Source organism: Perna viridis, chromosome 10, assembly GCF_037379345.1.
Source record: "Perna viridis isolate PV_CMFRI_1.1 ecotype Kerala chromosome 10, ASM3737934v1, whole genome shotgun sequence".
NCBI lineage: Eukaryota > Metazoa > Mollusca > Bivalvia > Mytilida > Mytilidae > Perna > Perna viridis.
This window is the reverse complement of record NC_142454.1, coordinates 35639499-35658998: the sequence shown is the minus strand read 5'-3', so window position 1 is coordinate 35658998 and position 19500 is coordinate 35639499. Positions and strand designations below refer to the sequence as shown.

Below are 19500 nucleotides of genomic sequence, written 5' to 3'. Positions count from 1 at the left end.
TTTATTTCTGTAAAATAACTCAGTAAAGTAATTATTGATAAATTTTAATTTGGTAGGTGTAAGATCCATTTTAGTGTTTAAACATGAAGAGTTACAAAATTTAAATATTTTTTATTTTTGAAGTAGTTTACTTCTAAACTTCAGAATCTTGAAATATTTTAGCTATTGCTGAAGAATAATAAAAATTAAGTTTAGGGCTACATTAAGAAGTTGTAACTTTATTTGTATAAATTATGTTTTTTTAATTTGTAGATGACCCATTCCAAATTAATCAATGCTAGATATTGTGAGAGATTTCCTGTTGTGAAGTGGAAAGACGGACAAGTGATGCATGTCCAGGTCACACCAGAAATACACAGGCGTTATGAGAAGAAAATGAATATAGCCATGAAATCTTTCCAACAAAGGTACGGTTGATGAAGAGTAGACGAATATGAGTGCAGAAAGCAGGAAATGTTTTCTTTCTTGTTCTTGTTAAAAATTCTGAAAGACTTTATGACTACTTGTCGTCTTTACCATCAGTATAATGAAGTATTTGAAATTTAATTTTGTACTTTCGTTTACTGTATAGGTAATTTTCAATTTTTTACAGTATTTTCCAATAAGTAAATATTGTTTGTATTCAACTTTTTAATAGTAAAACATATTTTTATTTTATTTTTATGGTGTAAATCTTTCTGACCATCTGTCATCAATTTATCTTTTATGTATAAAGTGTGCAATGTTTTATTAAAATTTTAGTGTATTTATTAATATGATACATTAATTTGTTCAGAATTGATTGGTTGAAGCAGGGTAGTAGAGCATTGTTTGGTACTGTCATTGAAGATCAGATCTATGTACTTATTGATACATCAGCATCCATGTTACCCAGTATTACATTTGTCAAAGACAGGCTGTTTATATTAATGCAGGTATGTTAATTACTAAATGCAAAATGATTATGTGTTATCTGCCTTTTTTTAGCAGTTTGAAATAAAACCTCACCCAACTAGTGGGTGGTATATCAGAATCACCTTGTCTGTTAAAATTTCACAGCTATTATTTTGGCTCCAAACTGATGAATTGATATCAAATTTGCCTTTTGTGTTTTCTTTCTTTGTAATTTTGTGTTACTGGAATTATTACTGATTGTAGTGATTTGAATTACATTTGCAATACATTACATTTCAGTTTATTTTAGGATGTATATTAAATGGACACAATAAACGAGAAAAAATATAGTAATTTTCCAAATATTATCTCAATTGACTATAATGAAATTGATTTATTTTTACCCTTTTTGTTTTTAGGAACAACTGAGACACAAGAAGAAATTCAATCTAGTTGCCTTTAACTCCAAATCCACAGCGTGGCAGAATAGAATGGTTGATGTCAATGAGCAATCACTGATAGGAGCTTGGAAGTGGATACAGAATCTCTCATGCTGGGGATCCACCAATACCTATGCTGGTTTGCAGCATGCTTTGTCAGACCCTGGAACTCAGGCTATATATCTTCTCTCAGATGGCAGACCTGACCAGGTTAGTAAATGTCCTGTCCATCAAAGGATTTTGTATGTCAAAAATGAAGGGTAGTTACAAAAAAAATGCACTCATAAACTCTACATGCTCTATGCAATGACGTATGGTGGTTGTAAAATTTGGTTATTTTAAAGCAAATAGGTATACAAAAAATGTTAGTGTTTCAAATTTTGCATAATATGATAAGTGATGCACTAAGTACTTAAGTCCAAAGTAAATTTTTTTGTGTAATTTGTTTTGATGTAACCAGACTGCAAAAATATGCAAAAATTAGCACCCAGCTAAAATTACTTGCAATATGGTAGTCAAAAGGAAAAGTCAGAAAGGAAAGTCTGTATAACAAATGACAATATCAAAGGAAAAATGGAAAAGTTGGAAACCACTGCAATGATCCTGACTTGTAACAGACATTTCCAATGGAAATAGTGGTATAAACCAGGTTTTATTCAGATCAGATTTTTGAAAGGCTACTTATCCTACTTATAATGTCCTACATGTAAAACTTCTGCATTCCCTTGTGTAATTGACCTGCCCAGTTAAGTCATGTTTTTGTAAATTCCAAGCTTAAACTGATGATTCTTTGGCCTGTTAAATTGTTGATATTGCCATTTTTTTTATTAAAAACTTGTATTGATGTAATTATGACAAAAAGATGCTTTTAACACACTTTACAGTGAATACATTTATTACACTTTTTACCTTTTCTGAAGAAAACTAAAGCCTATTTTTTCTTTTAACCTAAAAGTCATCCAATACTTTAACCTTCCACACATTTCAATTCAGCCACCCAAGTCTATCATAGCCCAGGTACAGATGCAGCACTGTGTCCCTGTTCATGCCATCTCATTTAACTGTAATGATACTGAGGCTAACCAGTTCCTGTCTGACCTGGCTCAAGCTACTGATGGAAGATACCATTATTTCTCAGAGAAAGGGATGGATCCAGACCAGCCCAAATCATGGGAGGTAGGAACAAAATGTCTCATATTAACATTGTTAGAGTCTTCAGCCACAATGATTTTGGTTTTGAAAGAAGGCTCCTACCATATTGTAAGATGAGGAACCATTTATTCACTAATTGTGTAATGGTTTAGTTGGCTTTGTTTGCTAAAAAGTCATGATTTTTTTTTCATTTTTAAACCCTAATTCCAATTTTTTTTATTCAAGGCTCTTTAAGATTTCTGAGTGGTTTTTTTTTAAGAGGGGGTGGGGTAGCTTGGTAAAATGATGTTTGTTACTATTTATTCATAGAGACAACAGTTTCTTTAATACTGAAGCATTTATTGCAGATAAATTGATGGTTTCCGATATGTATGACCAGCAACTCTTTGGTTTGATCAAAACACTATTGAAATAATGATTTACTGGAACAATAAAATTAAGATTCTTTATATGCTGCTAATAACAATTTGTTTAAGAGATTTTAAGCTAAATTTCTCCAATATGCAATAAAAATTTACTGGCATACATTTTCACTGCATTCCTAAACAATGTCACTGGTAACTATGCTGTGTAATTGGTTCAATATATGTGTAGAATAAGTAGCAATCTTTTTAAAAATCAGGCAGGAGGTGAATCATGCATGTCAAAAACCCACCAGATTCACTTAATTTTTAATTCAAAAATAGTAACAGACCACATAGCCAATCCTGATTATTCACTGTTGCCCTCATGAGATAAAGAATAATAATGATGCAACATGCTAATGTTGGGGTAGTCGATGAGCATGTGTAGAGCATGCTCAATATACACTTCCGCGAGGAAAGTTCTTTTGTTCTACCCAAGCTCTACCTCGCAGAGGTGTATATTGAGCATGCTCACCAACTGACCACAAAAGGGTCTATTGTCACCTTGCAAGAGTTTTCATTAAAGATTTAGTTGATTCACGTGGGAGATGAGTTTATAGCTTTCTAAAAAAAGTAATAAAAATATAACTTATTTATATTCAGAAAGGACAACAGTTTGTTAAATATGGTTTATATAGACTAAAAAAACATGCTTTCACCTCTATCATTGGCGGTGTCTGAACTTTATATGGATTGGTATTTGAATCCTCAATTAGAAGTGTTAGTTACACACTTAACTGTTACAATACATTTTCTTTGCATTACAAAAATGTATGATGTATGCCAATATATGTTAGTCATACTGTGTTTGTGTATTTGATAGAGTGAGGATATAAGACTGTTGAAGGAGGAGATTAGGAGAGGGTTAGAACATCTACAGAAAATAGAAGACCTCAGGGATGAATGTTCTACACTTTCATGGAAAAGTGAAGTGGAGACTATGAAGGAGAGAAGATGTAGCAGGTAAGTAATGAAAATGCGGGTGTAGGGAGGGGGGAGTTATCAGCATATTTATCACACAACATATAACATTCTTTCTGACAGTTTCCAGGCCCAAAGCCAAATGTCTGTAATGGGGATAAGTGGACAAAATTTTCTCAACTTAAGGCAGGAGGACATCATCATAGCCCCTCAAATTCCCTCTCTATGGGCCTGATTTCAGTATCATTCTGTATTTAGTACTTAATTTTAATTATCAACTCAATGATGTTGCATGTAAGTTAAATAAATTCCCCTTCATAACTGTTTTTGTGAGTCAATTTATGAAGAAATATTGAATTAGATAATGTAAATTATGATTACTGATTCATTATTTATGTAGTGAGTTCTCATTTTACACTTTTTTCAGGAATCATGCACTGCCAAAAACAGACAAGCCGTCAGCACAACCTCCCATGGATCCATCACTATTGTTCCGTCCAGACCCAATGAGTGTACCTCGTCCAAAGAGTTGCCCACCTCCTCGAGAGGAGAGGACTACTCCTTCCCCACCCCCTAGATCTGCATCACCTACACCACAGAAATCATCTATGAGGGTCAGGAGATATTCCAGGCCTACCAGTGCTAGGAAATCTGCTCCAAATCCCCTAACAGCTTGTAAGCATACTGTCATGACACTCAATATAATACTAAAGAAAATTTTTATAAGTAAAGACAATTGCATACTTATTAAGCATAATATATTCAGTGGCTAAATATTCCATATGTAGTGAGCTGCTTTACATTAAGGTAGAAGTAGTATATTACTTAATGTTTTTCTTTATTCTAGCAAAGCAGGATATAACCTCGTATCCTCGTAGAAAATCAGGTATAAGCATGTTTATATGGTAGATTATTTTTCCATCCCAACATATAATGTTTTTCCATCCCTTCTCTTTTTGTACATTAATTATGGATTATTAGCTATAGTCTGCATGCTGTATATTTTTCTACTATGAACATTTTTACTTTACAAGCTTTCATTCATGCTTCCATGTCCAGATATATTCAAAATCCCCCTTTTCCTCTCAATTATATAAACTTATATGATTTTTTATTTATGCATTTAGCCAGTTTATTCTGAATATGCTTCATTATATTTTTGATGTACTGGTACCTTTTCCTTACATTTCAAAGTTTTACTCCACAATTCTAGTTTCTTTATTTTTTGTGTGTTTTATTGGAGAAACTGAAAATTACGGTATTACCATTTTCTTTTCCAGTTTAAAAAAATTACATTTTGATTTTGACTAGTTTATCTTTTTGACCCTTTGATATACAATGTTTTCTCCAGAGCAGTTTTTGCATTAGGATCCCCCTAAAAACAATTCCCCTCTGAAATGCTTTAATAGATATCAGGTAGGATTTGTGGTTCTATTACCCTGAAGGAAATTCTTGGAGAAAACACTGGATACATATTGTATTACCAATATATCTTTGTAGAAACTTCAATTTTAGTATCACAAGCACTGTTGTATTATACTGTATACATGATTTAAAGTGTGCTTTGAGTGACAAGATCATAATATACACAATATAAAATGTGTTTGAGTGCTGGGATTACAAGCACTGTTATACATTTTTTGTATTTGAATGTATACCAAATATAAAGTGTGCTTAGGTGAAGAGATCATAATATACACAATATAAAGTGGTGGTATCACAAGCACTGTTGTATTATGTTTACCCAATATAAAGTGCACTAGAGTCCTGGGGTTACAAGCACTGTTGTTTTATAATGTATACCCAATATATAAATTGTGCTTGAGTAGTGGGATCATAGTCAAATATATATTGATAACCTATACATTTTATCTTGTATGTTGTACTTCCCAACTCCATTTTATTTTCCTTGTCTCTTTTTTTTTCTTCCTTTTGATAACCATGTACTCCAAATTAATGATTTGATCTGATATATGACTTCCTGATCTCCTCTAAGGGCCAAGGGAAAAAGCTTTTACAGTACAATAAGATGTACAGAGAGAATGCAGTAGTTGCAAAAATAAGAAAAGAGATAAAGAAAAAGAATTGCTTAGCCAAAATGATTAAAAAGAATTTTCCTGAAAACAAAATAAAAGACATTGTGTAATATTTTTTAGCTCACACACGGACCAGTTTACTGCGTACTATGACAAGTACCGGTAGATTTGATCCAGAAGAATGGCTTCTCCCGGAGACTCGTCATTTGTTTGAGAAACAAGCCAAACAACAACAACAATTGGCAGAAGGTAAATATTGACATAATAACAAGAGCTGATGTGGATCAATTGTAGCTCATCATCTGACTCAGCTTCTGCTGTATTCTGCTATTGCTTTTTCGCGTAGTTTGAATTTTGAACTAAAATGTTTTGTTTTTAAGTATTGCAAGTTTGTTTATACTTGTTCATTTCATCTATTCCGGCTATCATTTATCTTAGGAAACCATATATTGTACTGAAATAAGAAAAAAGAATGGTTCATTTTGTATTTGTCCCAAATTTGTACAATATGTATTATCAATTAGTCAATACAAGTATGGAATAAATTGTCGTTTATATTTTAGAACAATTTTATGGTAATGACATTCCCTTAAAAAAATGTTAGTCTAATAATATAGGGTTATTGCTTGAATATTGGAGAATATTATTCCTAGTATAATTTATATTGCATGAGTTTACAAGTGAAATATATATATATTCTACAATGGATAATATTCCCCATTATTCATGTAATCACCCTTTTATTGTATGGCAATATAACTTAGTCTTGTTTAAAATGAACTTTTGTCACATATAACGTCACAAATTTTAACTATATTTGCACTAGTGCAATATGGTAATTTATTGCACACTGATGTTGCATTGCTTTCTATTGCTATACAATAATAGTGATTTCTTTTATATCAAAGTAGAAAAAAGTCATATGTAAATTAATCTGTCTTTTAAACGATACTTCTAAAATGTCAGTTTTCTATATATTACTATTAAACTGTCAGTTTTCTCTGTAATACTTCTAAAGTGACTGTTTTTTCAGTACTTCCTCTAAAATGATTGTTTTCTATGTATGGTAATACTTCTAAAGTGACTGTTTTCTCAGTACTTCTTCTAAATGATTGTTTTTTTTTCTGTAATACCTCTAAAAATGTCTGGTTCCATAGTTCTGATATCTCCTAATCATTAGAATAAAGCAGATGTAGTCGTAACAGTATTTTATGTAGATACCTATGCAGTGTAAACTTTGTATGTCTCACGATTATGGACTGAAGATTTGTCATAATAAACATCATATCCTTTTAAAATGACACTATGACAACTAATTTTCATTGCATGAATAACTGTACATTCTGGATATTCTTTTCTAGCTCTTCAACGTTATCAACTTTCACCCTATGTATTGGAACATAGAAAGGGTATAGTCACTTTCCATACTGTTGCTAATTATGCTTGTCGTGACTACTCACTATATATATATACATATACATGTGTACCGGTATATATACGATTTGAAAAGAGCTAGTGGGAGAGCATTGGTTTTTGTTTAAAATCATTTTTATTTTCTTCCTATGAACTCAATAATATTCTATAACTGTATCCTAACTGTATGTCTCCAAGTTATCGGAGCATACATTCCTTTTTTATTTTTTTTTGTTTGTTTGTTTGTTTATTTTTTTCATTAAAACTTAATGAAATTATTGACAAAGTTTAGAGCATAATGTTATCAAGAAATTTTCTAAAATTGATTTTTTGCTTTTACAGTGAAATCTGTCTATACTGAACCATGAATAATCTGATAACCTGTCAATACTGAACCATGAATAATCTGATAACCTGTCTATACAGAACCATGAATAATCTGAAACCTGTCTATACCAGACACTCCTTAGAATCCATTTATATCAATTTTAATGTATTTTTAACCTTGGTAAACTGAACACCTGTCTAAACCAAACAAATTTACAGTCTTAAAGTAGTTTGTTGTGGCAAGGTTTTACTGTATTGATATTTTTTGTACATATTTTCTAGCTCTTTTCAATTCAATTTTTGTAAGTTCAAATATTGGCATATGTTTACATCATTATCCAATTATGAATTGTTACATCATAATTTTAAATGTGCCAACATTTTGCTGCTGTTCCCCTCATAGAAGTTTTGAACACAAACTTATTTTGTTGTGGTTAAAAAAACCTTTTTTGTTGTTCACTTGTATGCTGATACATTTAATTTTGATAATCACATAAAAGGACATGGATATATTATGATAACTAACATTTTTCTAATTAAGCATGTTTGAATTGATTATTAATTTATTATCATATTGTGCTTCAGTATACCCCCGTAAGATATATATGGTTTGCATGCTAATGAGATAACGATATGCACTTTCAGTGATGCACCTGAGTTGGTGATTTATGCACACGGCTATGGCAACAGTGGTTGATGGCTGCATGTGTGTGTTTGCTTCAATTACAAAAATACAGTAAAAAAAATCAAAAATCATTGTCATAATCATTTAGACAGTACAGAATAAATATCATTTCTATATTTTGAAATGAAAGCTATAATATTGTTTCAGATGCTAGATTTTGTTTATAAAAAGGCTAATTTCTGTAGCAATACATTTAGAAAAAAATAATTTGAAAAATATATACAAGCTTCAATTTAAAAATGCTTTATTATGTACAAGTGTACTGGTGTTTTTATTCAGTGCATTATTATCAAAAGAATCCAGTATGGTATATATATAATGAAATTTGAATATGAACTCAAAATATTGATCTCTATAATGACGATTTTTATTTGTCTATATCAATCTCAATTTTTTATCACAATAGTATAATGAATAAACTTTAAAAATAAATAAAAGGCAAACTTTTTTTTCATTTCAGTTGACCAGAAAAGAGAAAGAGCAAGGTCATTCCGTAAAAAGAGATTAGAGAGGTAAATAAATGTTGATTAAATTTACTCCAATTACAGTCAAACCTATCTTACTGTCATAGTTACCCCTGGATTCGACCATAACCCGTCTTACTGTCATAGTTACCCCTGGATTCAACCGTAACCCCTCTTACTGTCATAATTACCCGTGGATTCGACCATAACCCATCTTACTGTCATAGTTACCCCTGGATTTGACAATAATACATCATACTGTCATAGTTACCCCTGGATTCAACCATAACCTGTCTTACTGTCATAGTTACCCCTGGATTCGACCATAACAGGTCTTACTGTCTTTGTAACCCCTGGATTCAAGCATAACCCGTCTTAATGTCTTTGTAACCCCTGGATTCAACCATAACCCGTCTTACTGTCACAGTAACCCCTGGATTCAACAATAACCTGTCTTACTGTCACAGTAACCCCTGGATTTAATCATAACCAGTCTTACTGTCTTAGTAACTGCTGGATTCAACAATAACCCGTCTTACTGTCTTAGTAACCCCTGGATTCAACAATAACCCATCTTACCATCTTCGTGACCCCTGGATGCAACAATAACCTGTCTTACTATCATAGTTACCCCTGGATTCGACCATAACTCATCTTACTGTCTTTGTTACCCCTGGATTCAACCATAACCAGTCTTACTGTCATAGTTACCCCTGGATTCGACCATAACCGGTCTTACTGTCTTTGTAACCCCTGGATTCAAGCATAACCCGTTTTACTGTCTTTGTAACCCCTGGATTCAACCATAACCCGCCTTACTGTCACAGTAACCCCTGGATTCAACAGTATCCTGTCTTTTTGTCTTAGTAACCCCTGGATTCAACAATAACCTGTCTTACTGTCACAGTAACCCCTGGATTTAACCATAACCAGTCTTACTGTCTTAGTAACCCCTGGATTCAACAATAACCCGTCTTACTGTCTTAGTAACCCCTGGATTCAACAATAACCCATCTTACCGTCTTAGTAACCCCTGCATGCAACAATAACCTGTCTTACTATCATAGTTACCCCTGGATTCGACCATAACTCATCTTACTGTCTTTGTTACCCCTGGATTCAACCATTACCAGTCTTACTGTCACAGTAACCCCTGGATTCAACAATAACCCGTCTTGCTGGCTTAATAACCTGTCTTATTAGACTATGATTAAAATATCCCTGCATGCTATGTGTTAGATTACCATATATCGTATATAGGGTGCCAAATTTTGCAATTTTCTCCATGTATAGGGTTATTAAATTGTTTCTGTCTTTATTTTTCTTGTCCAGAGAGACGGTTTAAAGGAGATAACTGTTAAATATCTGGTCTTAAATTGATGAGCTTTTATTTTTGCAATTTCCCAATCCTTGTAAATATAGAGAAAAATTAGAACCTCATGAGAATTTCCCACTACATGGGATAAAGACTGTCTAATGTGACCACCATTTATTTCTCTCATTGAAGTTCATTTAAGAAGGGTTTCACTATACTTGAAGTGATATATTCCCTTAAATCATATTTTTTTAATACAATCATATGAGAAAAAGATTGTACATTTTCCACAAATCTATTCTATACTCAGATTTCTTTGTAATGACCTACTAGATAAGTTCACTTAAGCATATTTTATTTTCCCATTATAAAAGTGATTTCAATTTCATATCTCACCCCATCTTTGCTCTACAAATCAAGTGGGATAGAAGTCCCCAACAAATTGTATCTATTTCTCTCTGTATTTTGCCTTGCATTTTGCTTGTCCAAAGGTATATCTCCTTTCCCTTAGCTCAGACAGAACCATTCTTCGTAGTATTACATTAATATTTAAAATATCATATTAATGGAACTGATCAGATCATGAGAAAATTTAAGGATCTGAGAAGAATCCTTTTTACTGTTGAAACATTATTTCTTTTTTTTTTGACAGAGCAAAAGAGACATCTTCTAAGATATGGTTGAGTAAACATGGACTAGTTGCCAAGAAATTGACCATCCTGGATGCCTTAGCTCCAACATTCATTCCAAGACGGGCTAAATATGTGCCAATTTTAGACAAACATATATTATCTAAGGTGTTTGACGAGGTTAGTGAATGTGATCAAAGTTGGTCTTTATAAATAGTTGTACCAATTGAATGTGCTAAAGATGTTCTTATGATGCAATGTGATACCATGGGTACTTCTGTATTTTAATCTTGCTTTAAGGAGGTAGACCTAGGGTAAGGGACATAACTTATGAAGTCAGTGATATGTTTATATCATATTTAATTTCACCAAAGGCTATCAAGCTTTCATTTGACACAGAATGAAATTAATCTAAGTTACATTGATGCTTACATGGCATTGATGTAAAATGTTGAATACAAACGCTCTAATGATTTTTAAGAGTTGTGTCCCTTACCCTATGTCCACGTCCTTAAAAGAACAAATAGACACAGAAATTTGGTTGTAATCAAAGTGTTGAACAGTTCCCCGAATAATTCAGTGGTTCTGTCACTCAACTCTGTTTGCTCCTCAAGAATAGGAGAGAATTGGATACCATGAGGGATTTTATTAATAAAGTTAGTTGAACTGCACCAAACTTTGATCAGTCCCAGAGTAAAACAATAAAGACATTTTTTATTTTTTTATTTTTTCATTGAAACTGAGTATCAAGCAATGTACAGACTGATCCACAGCTTATTTGTAAAAATGGTTTATGTTACAGATTCTACCGATTGCCCATGTGTCCAGTAGGAAGCCTAATATGACCTTGATCAATCCTGCAGCAGTTGATTTACATGGATATGAAAAAAAGTTACACAAAGCTATTGTATCATACCACAGGTAATGTACTGCAGAATCACTTTCCATTACACAAAGTATAGTACCATACCATGGGTAATGTACTGGAGGAAAACTTTCCATTACACAAAGCTATAGTACCATACCAGTGGTAATGTACTGGAGGAAAACTTTTCATTACACAAAGCTATAGTACCATACCACGGGTAATGTACTGGAGGAACACTTTCCATTACACAAAGCTATAGTACCATACCACGGGTAATGTACTGGAGGAACACTTTCCATTACACAAAGCTATAGTACCATACCACGGGTAATGTACTGGAGGAACACTTTCCATTACACAAAGCTATAGTACCATACCACGGGTAATGCGCTGGAGGAACACTTTCCATTACACAAAGCTATAGTACCATACCACGGGTAATGTGCTGGAGGAACACTTTCCATCACACAAATCTATAGTGCCATACCACGGGTAATGTACTGGAGGAACACTTTCCATCACACAAAGCTATAGTGCCATACCACGGGTAATGTACTGGAGGAACACTTTCCATTACACAAAACTATAGTACCATACCACGGGTAATGTACTGGAGGAACACTTTCCATTACACAAAGCTACAGTACCATACCACAGGTAATGTACTGGAGGAACACTTTCCATTAGAACAAAGCTATATTACCATACCACAGGTAATGTACTGTAAGGTCTTGAGAAAGTCATTGCTGGAAGTTTACCCTGTGGTTGACCAGGGTACATGTACTTGACTGTTATGATAAATATTATGTTAAACTGTGATTCTAATTACACATGTTAAATAATTAAAGCATCATTGTAAATAATTTTGTTGTTACTATTCAAACTCATTTATTTATGTCAGAAATGACAAAATTTATGTATTTATTTATTTTTCAGACGACTGAACAAAATTGTTTGGGAATCTTTACCAGAAGAATCTCGCAAGAAGTAAGTTTATCACTTTTAAAGATACAAGATGTTTATTATAGGTACTTGGCTTGTTAGTTGTAGATTGACATGCATGTAATTTTTTATATTGAATTTTAAAAACCATCCTATTTGCTGATTTTTTCCTGGAAGAAAGCAACATAAAAAGGGGAAATAACTTTCATTGGTTTCTTTTTTTCCTTCAGACAAAAAATATTTTGACAATCAATTTTATTATACAAATATTCAGTAAGATGTTAGGTATTGATTAATTTTTATTTTATTTTGCTTTTCTGTTTGCATGACACTTTCTGCTTGAGAAGATGCAATTTCAGGAAAATATGAATACATATCTTTATGCATTGTCATTCCCAAAAATGTAAAAAAGTGTATTTTATAAGGAATGAGTTCATTTAGTCCCTTCTAAATTATACAATATACTGTTTGGGTAACCAGTCCATATATTTGAGATTGTTCTTTTAATAATAAGGGATTATTTTTGACAGATTTGATTCAGATAAGCCAATACCTTTTGTTGAACATCGCAATGAACTTCTTGATGCACTGGACCATGCTGGATGGCCTATCAAAGAAAATGATATTCTTCTACTAGAAGAGGAAATAAATAGAGCAAACAACTTCCTACAGCAATCAAAAGATCTCCGTAGAGCTGCTGATCCTCGTCGAAAAGACAGCTATGACAATTTATTGGAGAGGGTAATGGACATGGATGAGCGAGAAAAGTCAGGATCATACTCACCAAGTTCTAGCGACAGTGACAGTGATAGCGACCATAGTAAAAAGGGTTCTAAAAGTTCTCACAGTGACAAAGGTGATAGAAGTGTGAGGAGTGACAAAAGTGACAAGGCTGACCGGAGTGTGAGGAGTGACAAAGGTGACCGCAGTGTGAGAAGTGACAGAAGCAGGGATAAGAAAGATGAAGAAGAACTGAATGTCTATGATGATAAAGCAAGCATAGCCTCAAGCCTAACAGACAGAAGTACACATGATTTCTTTGAGGTTAGTCACACATGAATGGAGCAGAAGGAGCTTGGCATGCTGTAAAAACTGGCTTTGTTATATAGTTGGAGAAAAAGAATACTATATGTAAAATGCTAAATGTATTGTTATGACTGCCAGATGTCATGTTAGTTTAACAATTTAGAACAATGCATGTTGATAAACAATCCCACAACATGTAAATGTATATTGTATATTTGGTCTTATGATTAATAATATTGCATGGTAGTGTTAGAAAATTATATATGTACATTCTGTAGGTGTAGGTTACAGTGGTTATAAATATAAATCAAAACAAAAAGATGACCTGAGGTAGACACAAATTCAATGTAAGATAAAGATTGGGTCTAAGAGTAAGAGTTTGAATCAGGTAAATGTACTGTGAAGTCTAGCTTCTTCTTGTGCATGTTTTTTTGATATTTATAGGTGCTTTTAGATGCTATAATGAGACCTTACAGAATACATGTGTAAGTAATGTTTATGTGGTTTTTTTTATTGTTTATTGTTTGGATATTTGAACTTAAAAAGATTGTTGTAAATGTTCTGTGTAATGCATTTATAACCTGCCAGTGTGCAGGATGGATATTTCCTTGTTATTTCTCAATTATATGTTTTGGGAAACTGTGTGGAGAATATGTTATTCAAGTTTGTCCATTAACAGTGTATGTGACACATTTGAATCATTTTTATTTGCAATTTTATATATTTTTATCTTTATTTACACATTTTATATGTATTGTACACACTTGTATTGTGTCAAAGACTATATTGTTAGTGTTAGATACAGTAGAAGCTAGTCAGTTTGTTCTTGTATCAGTATTATGCATGTCAATTATGTTCTTCTTGATATTGCATTTTCCCTTAATACAGCCATGTATTAAAATGCTTGTCTGATATGATATTTTGTAGTTTGCTCTTCAAGAAATTTATATGGCTGATTTAGAGCGGGCACACTTTGTTTGTTCATTTTTATCATTTATTTTTAAGATAAAAATTTGCTAAATTTTGAAGCCTCAAGAGATGTATCATTACAGTCTGTCTGGGGTTCCTTTGGTCGAGGCGTTGGTAGGCTGTGCCATCCTGTTTGAGGTGTCCTCTCTCAGTGCATTATAACTTAAAAAATGTTATTCATGTTACTATATAGTCGTAAAAGAGGTTTTATAAAAATTTACAGTAAGACTCCCCAGTAAAACTTTTACCACCACTAAGTAGATTTTAAATAGTTTATGGACATTTAAGGAGGTTTCCAATATTTTTTACATTTTGTAGTATTTCCTTTTCAGCATAATACATGTAATAGGTTAAATTCATAGTGCTTTTTTTAGCCTTTATACTCATGTTTTTTTTTTTATTATTTTTATCTAGACTTAAAAAAAAATTTTAGTAACTTTTTTCCAATAGAAATCAGATTTGTATGTACCTGGTATTTATGTTGTTTGTTTTTTTTTAAATTAGATGTCTGCTTGGCATATTTTATATGCTGAAGTTGTATTCTGATTTTCCTTTAGTGAAACTGTCAAATTTATGTACATGGAGTGTAATTATTTCTTGTCCACTTCTTTTTTATGTATTTACATATGAAATATCAAGTCAAATGGGTGGGGATACAAAGTGACTTATTCCTATGTTAATGTTATTAATAAATTTAAATGTAACTAATAGCTCTTGATAATCCCATGATTTAAGAAAACTAGTAAGGCAACATATTGGATGATCTTTAAATGAAGGTTGTTTGCTTTTTAATTAACAGTTTCATTTGGTGGAGGTTGTCATGCATCAGATGTTTTCTTAGATAATTTTGCTATTCATTTTTAACTTAAATCATTTTCAATCTTTTTTATGGATATAGGAATTATACATACAGGATTTTTTCTATACATGTATTTATAGTGAAGTTTTACCTTGTTGTCACTGCATTATAATGCAAAATATAATACTTTTAACAATATTATTAATCAAAAACCTATTTTAATTTAGCTTTGAAGTCAAAGATTCAAGAGTTTTAAGACAGTCAGAAAAAGAATCTGGGATATTTTTTTTATTTATGCCAGATTTATATGGTTTTATAGGATATGAGTGGTTTTAAACTGCATTATTGTCAATATTCAGAGGAATTGATAAATTATACTCCACTACCTACAGTCTTATATAGAGAATAAATCTTATTCATAACTATTTATTACAGAAACAGATTCTTAATTTAATTTAAAAAATTAAGCATTAAATTCATGCAAAAATAAATTAAAGTGACTTTACTTATTGTGCATAGGTGATGCTGATTGCTATTTCAAATAATGGCTAGAATTTCAAAATAAATTTACACATATACAAAGTTTCAAATGACGGTTACATTGTAAAGAGAGCTTACAATATAACTTCAAATTGCTTTTATGCTGATATATTCAAGTTCATGTATATGTGACTTTCCTGAAAGTTGTATTGTGTTTCAATCTGTATTATGCACTGTTTAGGGTATTTAGGCTACTTGACATTTTAGTAACACTTTTTTTTGCAAATTATCTCCCTTTACATAGCAATACCAAATTTTCTAAAGTGAAATAGCATGAACAATAATTTGATTTAATGTGATAATTGGACCAAACCATTAGTGAAGAAGTTAAGTTTGAAAAGATATTAATATATCAACCAGAGTGACTGATTAAACATCACAAATTAATAAATTCTTATGTATAAAACATGTGAAACAAAGTCCAATTTTCAGTAGGTCATACCAAATAATCTGTGATATCAAATTGGATGATAAATTGTGATATGCTTAGTTTATTGTTGTTTGTTGCTGCCTTGAAGATGTAGAATTGTTGCTCAAGATGTAGAATTCTATCAAATAAAGTTCAAAATATTAAAGCATGTTTTAAATCTCCCTGGTATTTACCAATCAAAGTACATTCTGAACATGAACACAAATGAAAGATATCAGTATAATATGATTTTGGGCTTTGCCTAAGAGGGAAGGAGCTATTTGTAAAAGTTGTAGCCTTACTACAAATGGATTTAAGTGGTACATGTATCATCAGTATCCTACCATGCTGATACAATATACTTTATATACTATAGCATGAAAGATATTGAATGTTAGTTAGAAGTCAGTTACACTTAAACCTTTCATTGGTATATTCATATACTTATGAGAATGTCCATGTACAAATCAGGCAGACCCTATGATGTGGACAGCATGTAGTAAGTTTTATTCCATTTATGTTTTTGTTCAAATGTAATTTTAAACTCACTATGACATTAAAGAGAACAGATTTCTCTTGATCCAAAGTGGATTACTCCAAGTATATTTTTCAAAATTCCCTTAACTCAACTACAGACCAAAGAGTTGTTTCCCTTTTATTTTCTAAGTTTCTAGCATTTCTATATGGTTATTTCATTCTAACCACTTCAGTAAACTAAAAACCAGCATTCAGTTTAAAACACGAGTTTGTGATCAATTACATATTAGATTTTTTGAAACAAATATTGGCACTTGCAGCTCACTGTCTGTGTCTTCATTAACAGCTTCTTAATCAATTACGTTATGGATAGTCTGATTAATAAGCCTCCATACTAATAGATCAATTGTTGAAAAGTGTCTGAGATATACAGACTTAATTCAAATCCTGAATAATCTGAAAACCTGTCTTAACCAGACACATTTTATAATCCCTCTGTATCAATTTAAATGTGTTTTGGACCTTGATAAACTGAACATTTGTCTAAACCAAACCAATTGTACAGATCAATAGGGCTTTGGTCTAGACAGGTTTAAACTATTTTTGTCTTCAACCAAGTCTTGTTACTATGTGAGTGCAGCTACAGCATTGATCAAAATCACAATACAATCATTTATTTACAGATTGAAAATTGCATTATGCTTCACATCACAAGAAACACAAAGTTGCAACTAGATGTTGCATACCAATCTGCATAACTAGGTCAATGCTTATTTTCAAATTATTTTTTTCTAAAGTATGATTGAAGGTTGTAAGTGATGGCTTAACCTTGAATTACTGTAATACTTCTATTAAGTTGCTTATTTTGTAACTCAACAAATTGCAAACTAATGTTTTGAAAACAAAATCAGAAATCAACTGTTGGCAGGATGTGTACAACATTAAAACAGAAGTTTGGCATTACTGACATGATTCATGTTACCAAAATGTTAACTGATAAAAATCAATAAAAATGACATTTATGCAGTATGCTGATACATGTATTGACATATAAGAATTCAAGAAAGGGAAATTTACATTCAAAGTTTTATGTGTGTGACTTCTTGTTAGTAATAAGTTGCACTAGATCTGACTTAGTCCCTTCACTGATTCCCCCATGTCAAATATGTATTTACACTGGCCTGACTGTCAAATTAGTTAATTTCTGCTTTAAGATCCTTAGATCTATTGTTCAGAATTCTGATAAATCATATATATTTGGGTTCTGAAAACTTGACAGTCCTGTTACAGGGAGTTAATCCTTGTACTAATCTGTATATAAACAAAATATTTTTCATCACCATACATATACATTATTATGTAGCCGTTCAGATTTGACTCATTACGATGTATGGAAATGAAAAATGGTGTGCAGAAATTGTGAAAATGATGCAATGATTTTGTTTCCTAAAACAAACTATTTATGCATGACCTGTATTTATTGGGATTATGGATATTCATGCAGTGCCACCCATTAAATTAAAAATGATATGTTAAATTTGTTTCATTTTTATTTTACGTTGTTCATAATATAAGCATTATAATCATGATAAGAGTCTTTAATCATCATACTGAAAAAAAAACACTCATATGAATTTCCCGCGTTTTGAACTTTTTTTTTTTTTTTTTTTTTTTTTTTTTTTTTTGTATGGAGTTATCTTTTCCTTTCACGTCAATGGAGGACAACTCGTCAGTCACCAAGACGATACATAAACAACTCCGATTTTAAACCCATTTTAATTCAATTTAATTGAAAATACTGGGTTTCGGTCAATTTTTTTTTTTTATAAATCAATATTGTGACGGTTTTATGTCAAGTAGTGTCTTGTCAAAATGTTAAGAAATGAAATGGTGCATTGACAAACAGTTTTGTTAACAGATCGACTCATCGTCGACATCGAGTTTTGCAATACTTTGGCTGCATTTATTCTGTAAGAACAGATCTAGAGCAGATGTGAGGTAATATTTATTCTAGCGATTTTCTTTTTAAAATTTCTATGTTCACTCTGTTTCTCTCCTGATATTTTAAGGAGGCCTCCGTGATCTCATATACCCTACCCTGCAGGCCAGGAGATGTGCAGTTCCAAATAACATTGTGCCTTCATTGGAGGCTAATTTTCATTTTGCTCTGTAGCCTCTTACCTGGTTAAAAAAAATGCCTCAGCAAATGATTATCTGGACTATGAAAATTCAGACTACTGATTACAATATATGTCCCACCCCAAACCTTAACTTAAAATGTGTAGTTCATATCTTCAGGACTATATGACAACCATCGGAATGGTTTTTCTGGTTAGTTTATAATAAATTTACATTATCCCTGACAAGACTTTCAGTATTATTACAGTGAGACTGTCATTAAAATGCATTTCATTTTGATTGAAATTAATAGCACAGTTAAGTGTCAGATTAATAACATTCATTGCTTCTTGTCTATTTAGATGAATGATTTAATTTGATTGTGTATTTCTCATCTGGGCAAGATACCTGGTAGGTTATTTTTCGTAAACAAACTTGGTACTGGGACGTCGTTAACGTCAATCGGGCCACAGTCAGCAATTTAAATAATTCCAAACTAAATAAGGCTTCGATGAAGGGAAAATTAAATCATAATTTTGACTTTAATCAATTAGAAATTAAACAATAAAGATTGTTTTTAATTTTTGACCAAGTTATGGTCGCATAACCTGATCAAAAACTAAACTAAAAACAATGCTTAATAAAACGCAATAATTTTTTCAGTCATGTTTGAAAATACATGTATCCTCATTG

The 19500-nt window shown here is 31.9% G+C and overlaps 1 protein-coding gene across 5 annotated transcripts in view; it reads left to right on the top strand.

The window, feature by feature from the left end:
* LOC148605586 (von Willebrand factor A domain-containing protein 3B-like) overlaps positions 1 to 19500 on the top strand; it is a 50395-nt gene that overhangs the window by 13884 nt on the left and 17011 nt on the right. For 2 of the 5 annotated variants that reach the window (XM_088550287.1, XM_088550286.1), the window contains 14 exons: positions 253 to 407; positions 776 to 914; positions 1293 to 1523; positions 2307 to 2489; positions 3693 to 3832; positions 4218 to 4465; positions 4638 to 4676; positions 5947 to 6075; positions 7188 to 7235; positions 8712 to 8763; positions 10683 to 10839; positions 11462 to 11580; positions 12464 to 12514; positions 13000 to 13513. In XM_088550287.1, the coding sequence (XP_088406413.1) occupies positions 253 to 407; positions 776 to 914; positions 1293 to 1523; positions 2307 to 2489; positions 3693 to 3832; positions 4218 to 4465; positions 4638 to 4676; positions 5947 to 6075; positions 7188 to 7235; positions 8712 to 8763; positions 10683 to 10839; positions 11462 to 11580; positions 12464 to 12514; positions 13000 to 13513 (2205 nt within the window). The remainder of the gene's footprint in view (positions 1 to 252; positions 408 to 775; positions 915 to 1292; positions 1524 to 2306; positions 2490 to 3692; positions 3833 to 4217; positions 4466 to 4637; positions 4677 to 5946; positions 6076 to 7187; positions 7236 to 8711; positions 8764 to 10682; positions 10840 to 11461; positions 11581 to 12463; positions 12515 to 12999; positions 13514 to 19500) is intronic. The other 3 variants (XM_088550288.1, XM_088550289.1, XM_088550290.1) reach the window with 3 other exon arrangements.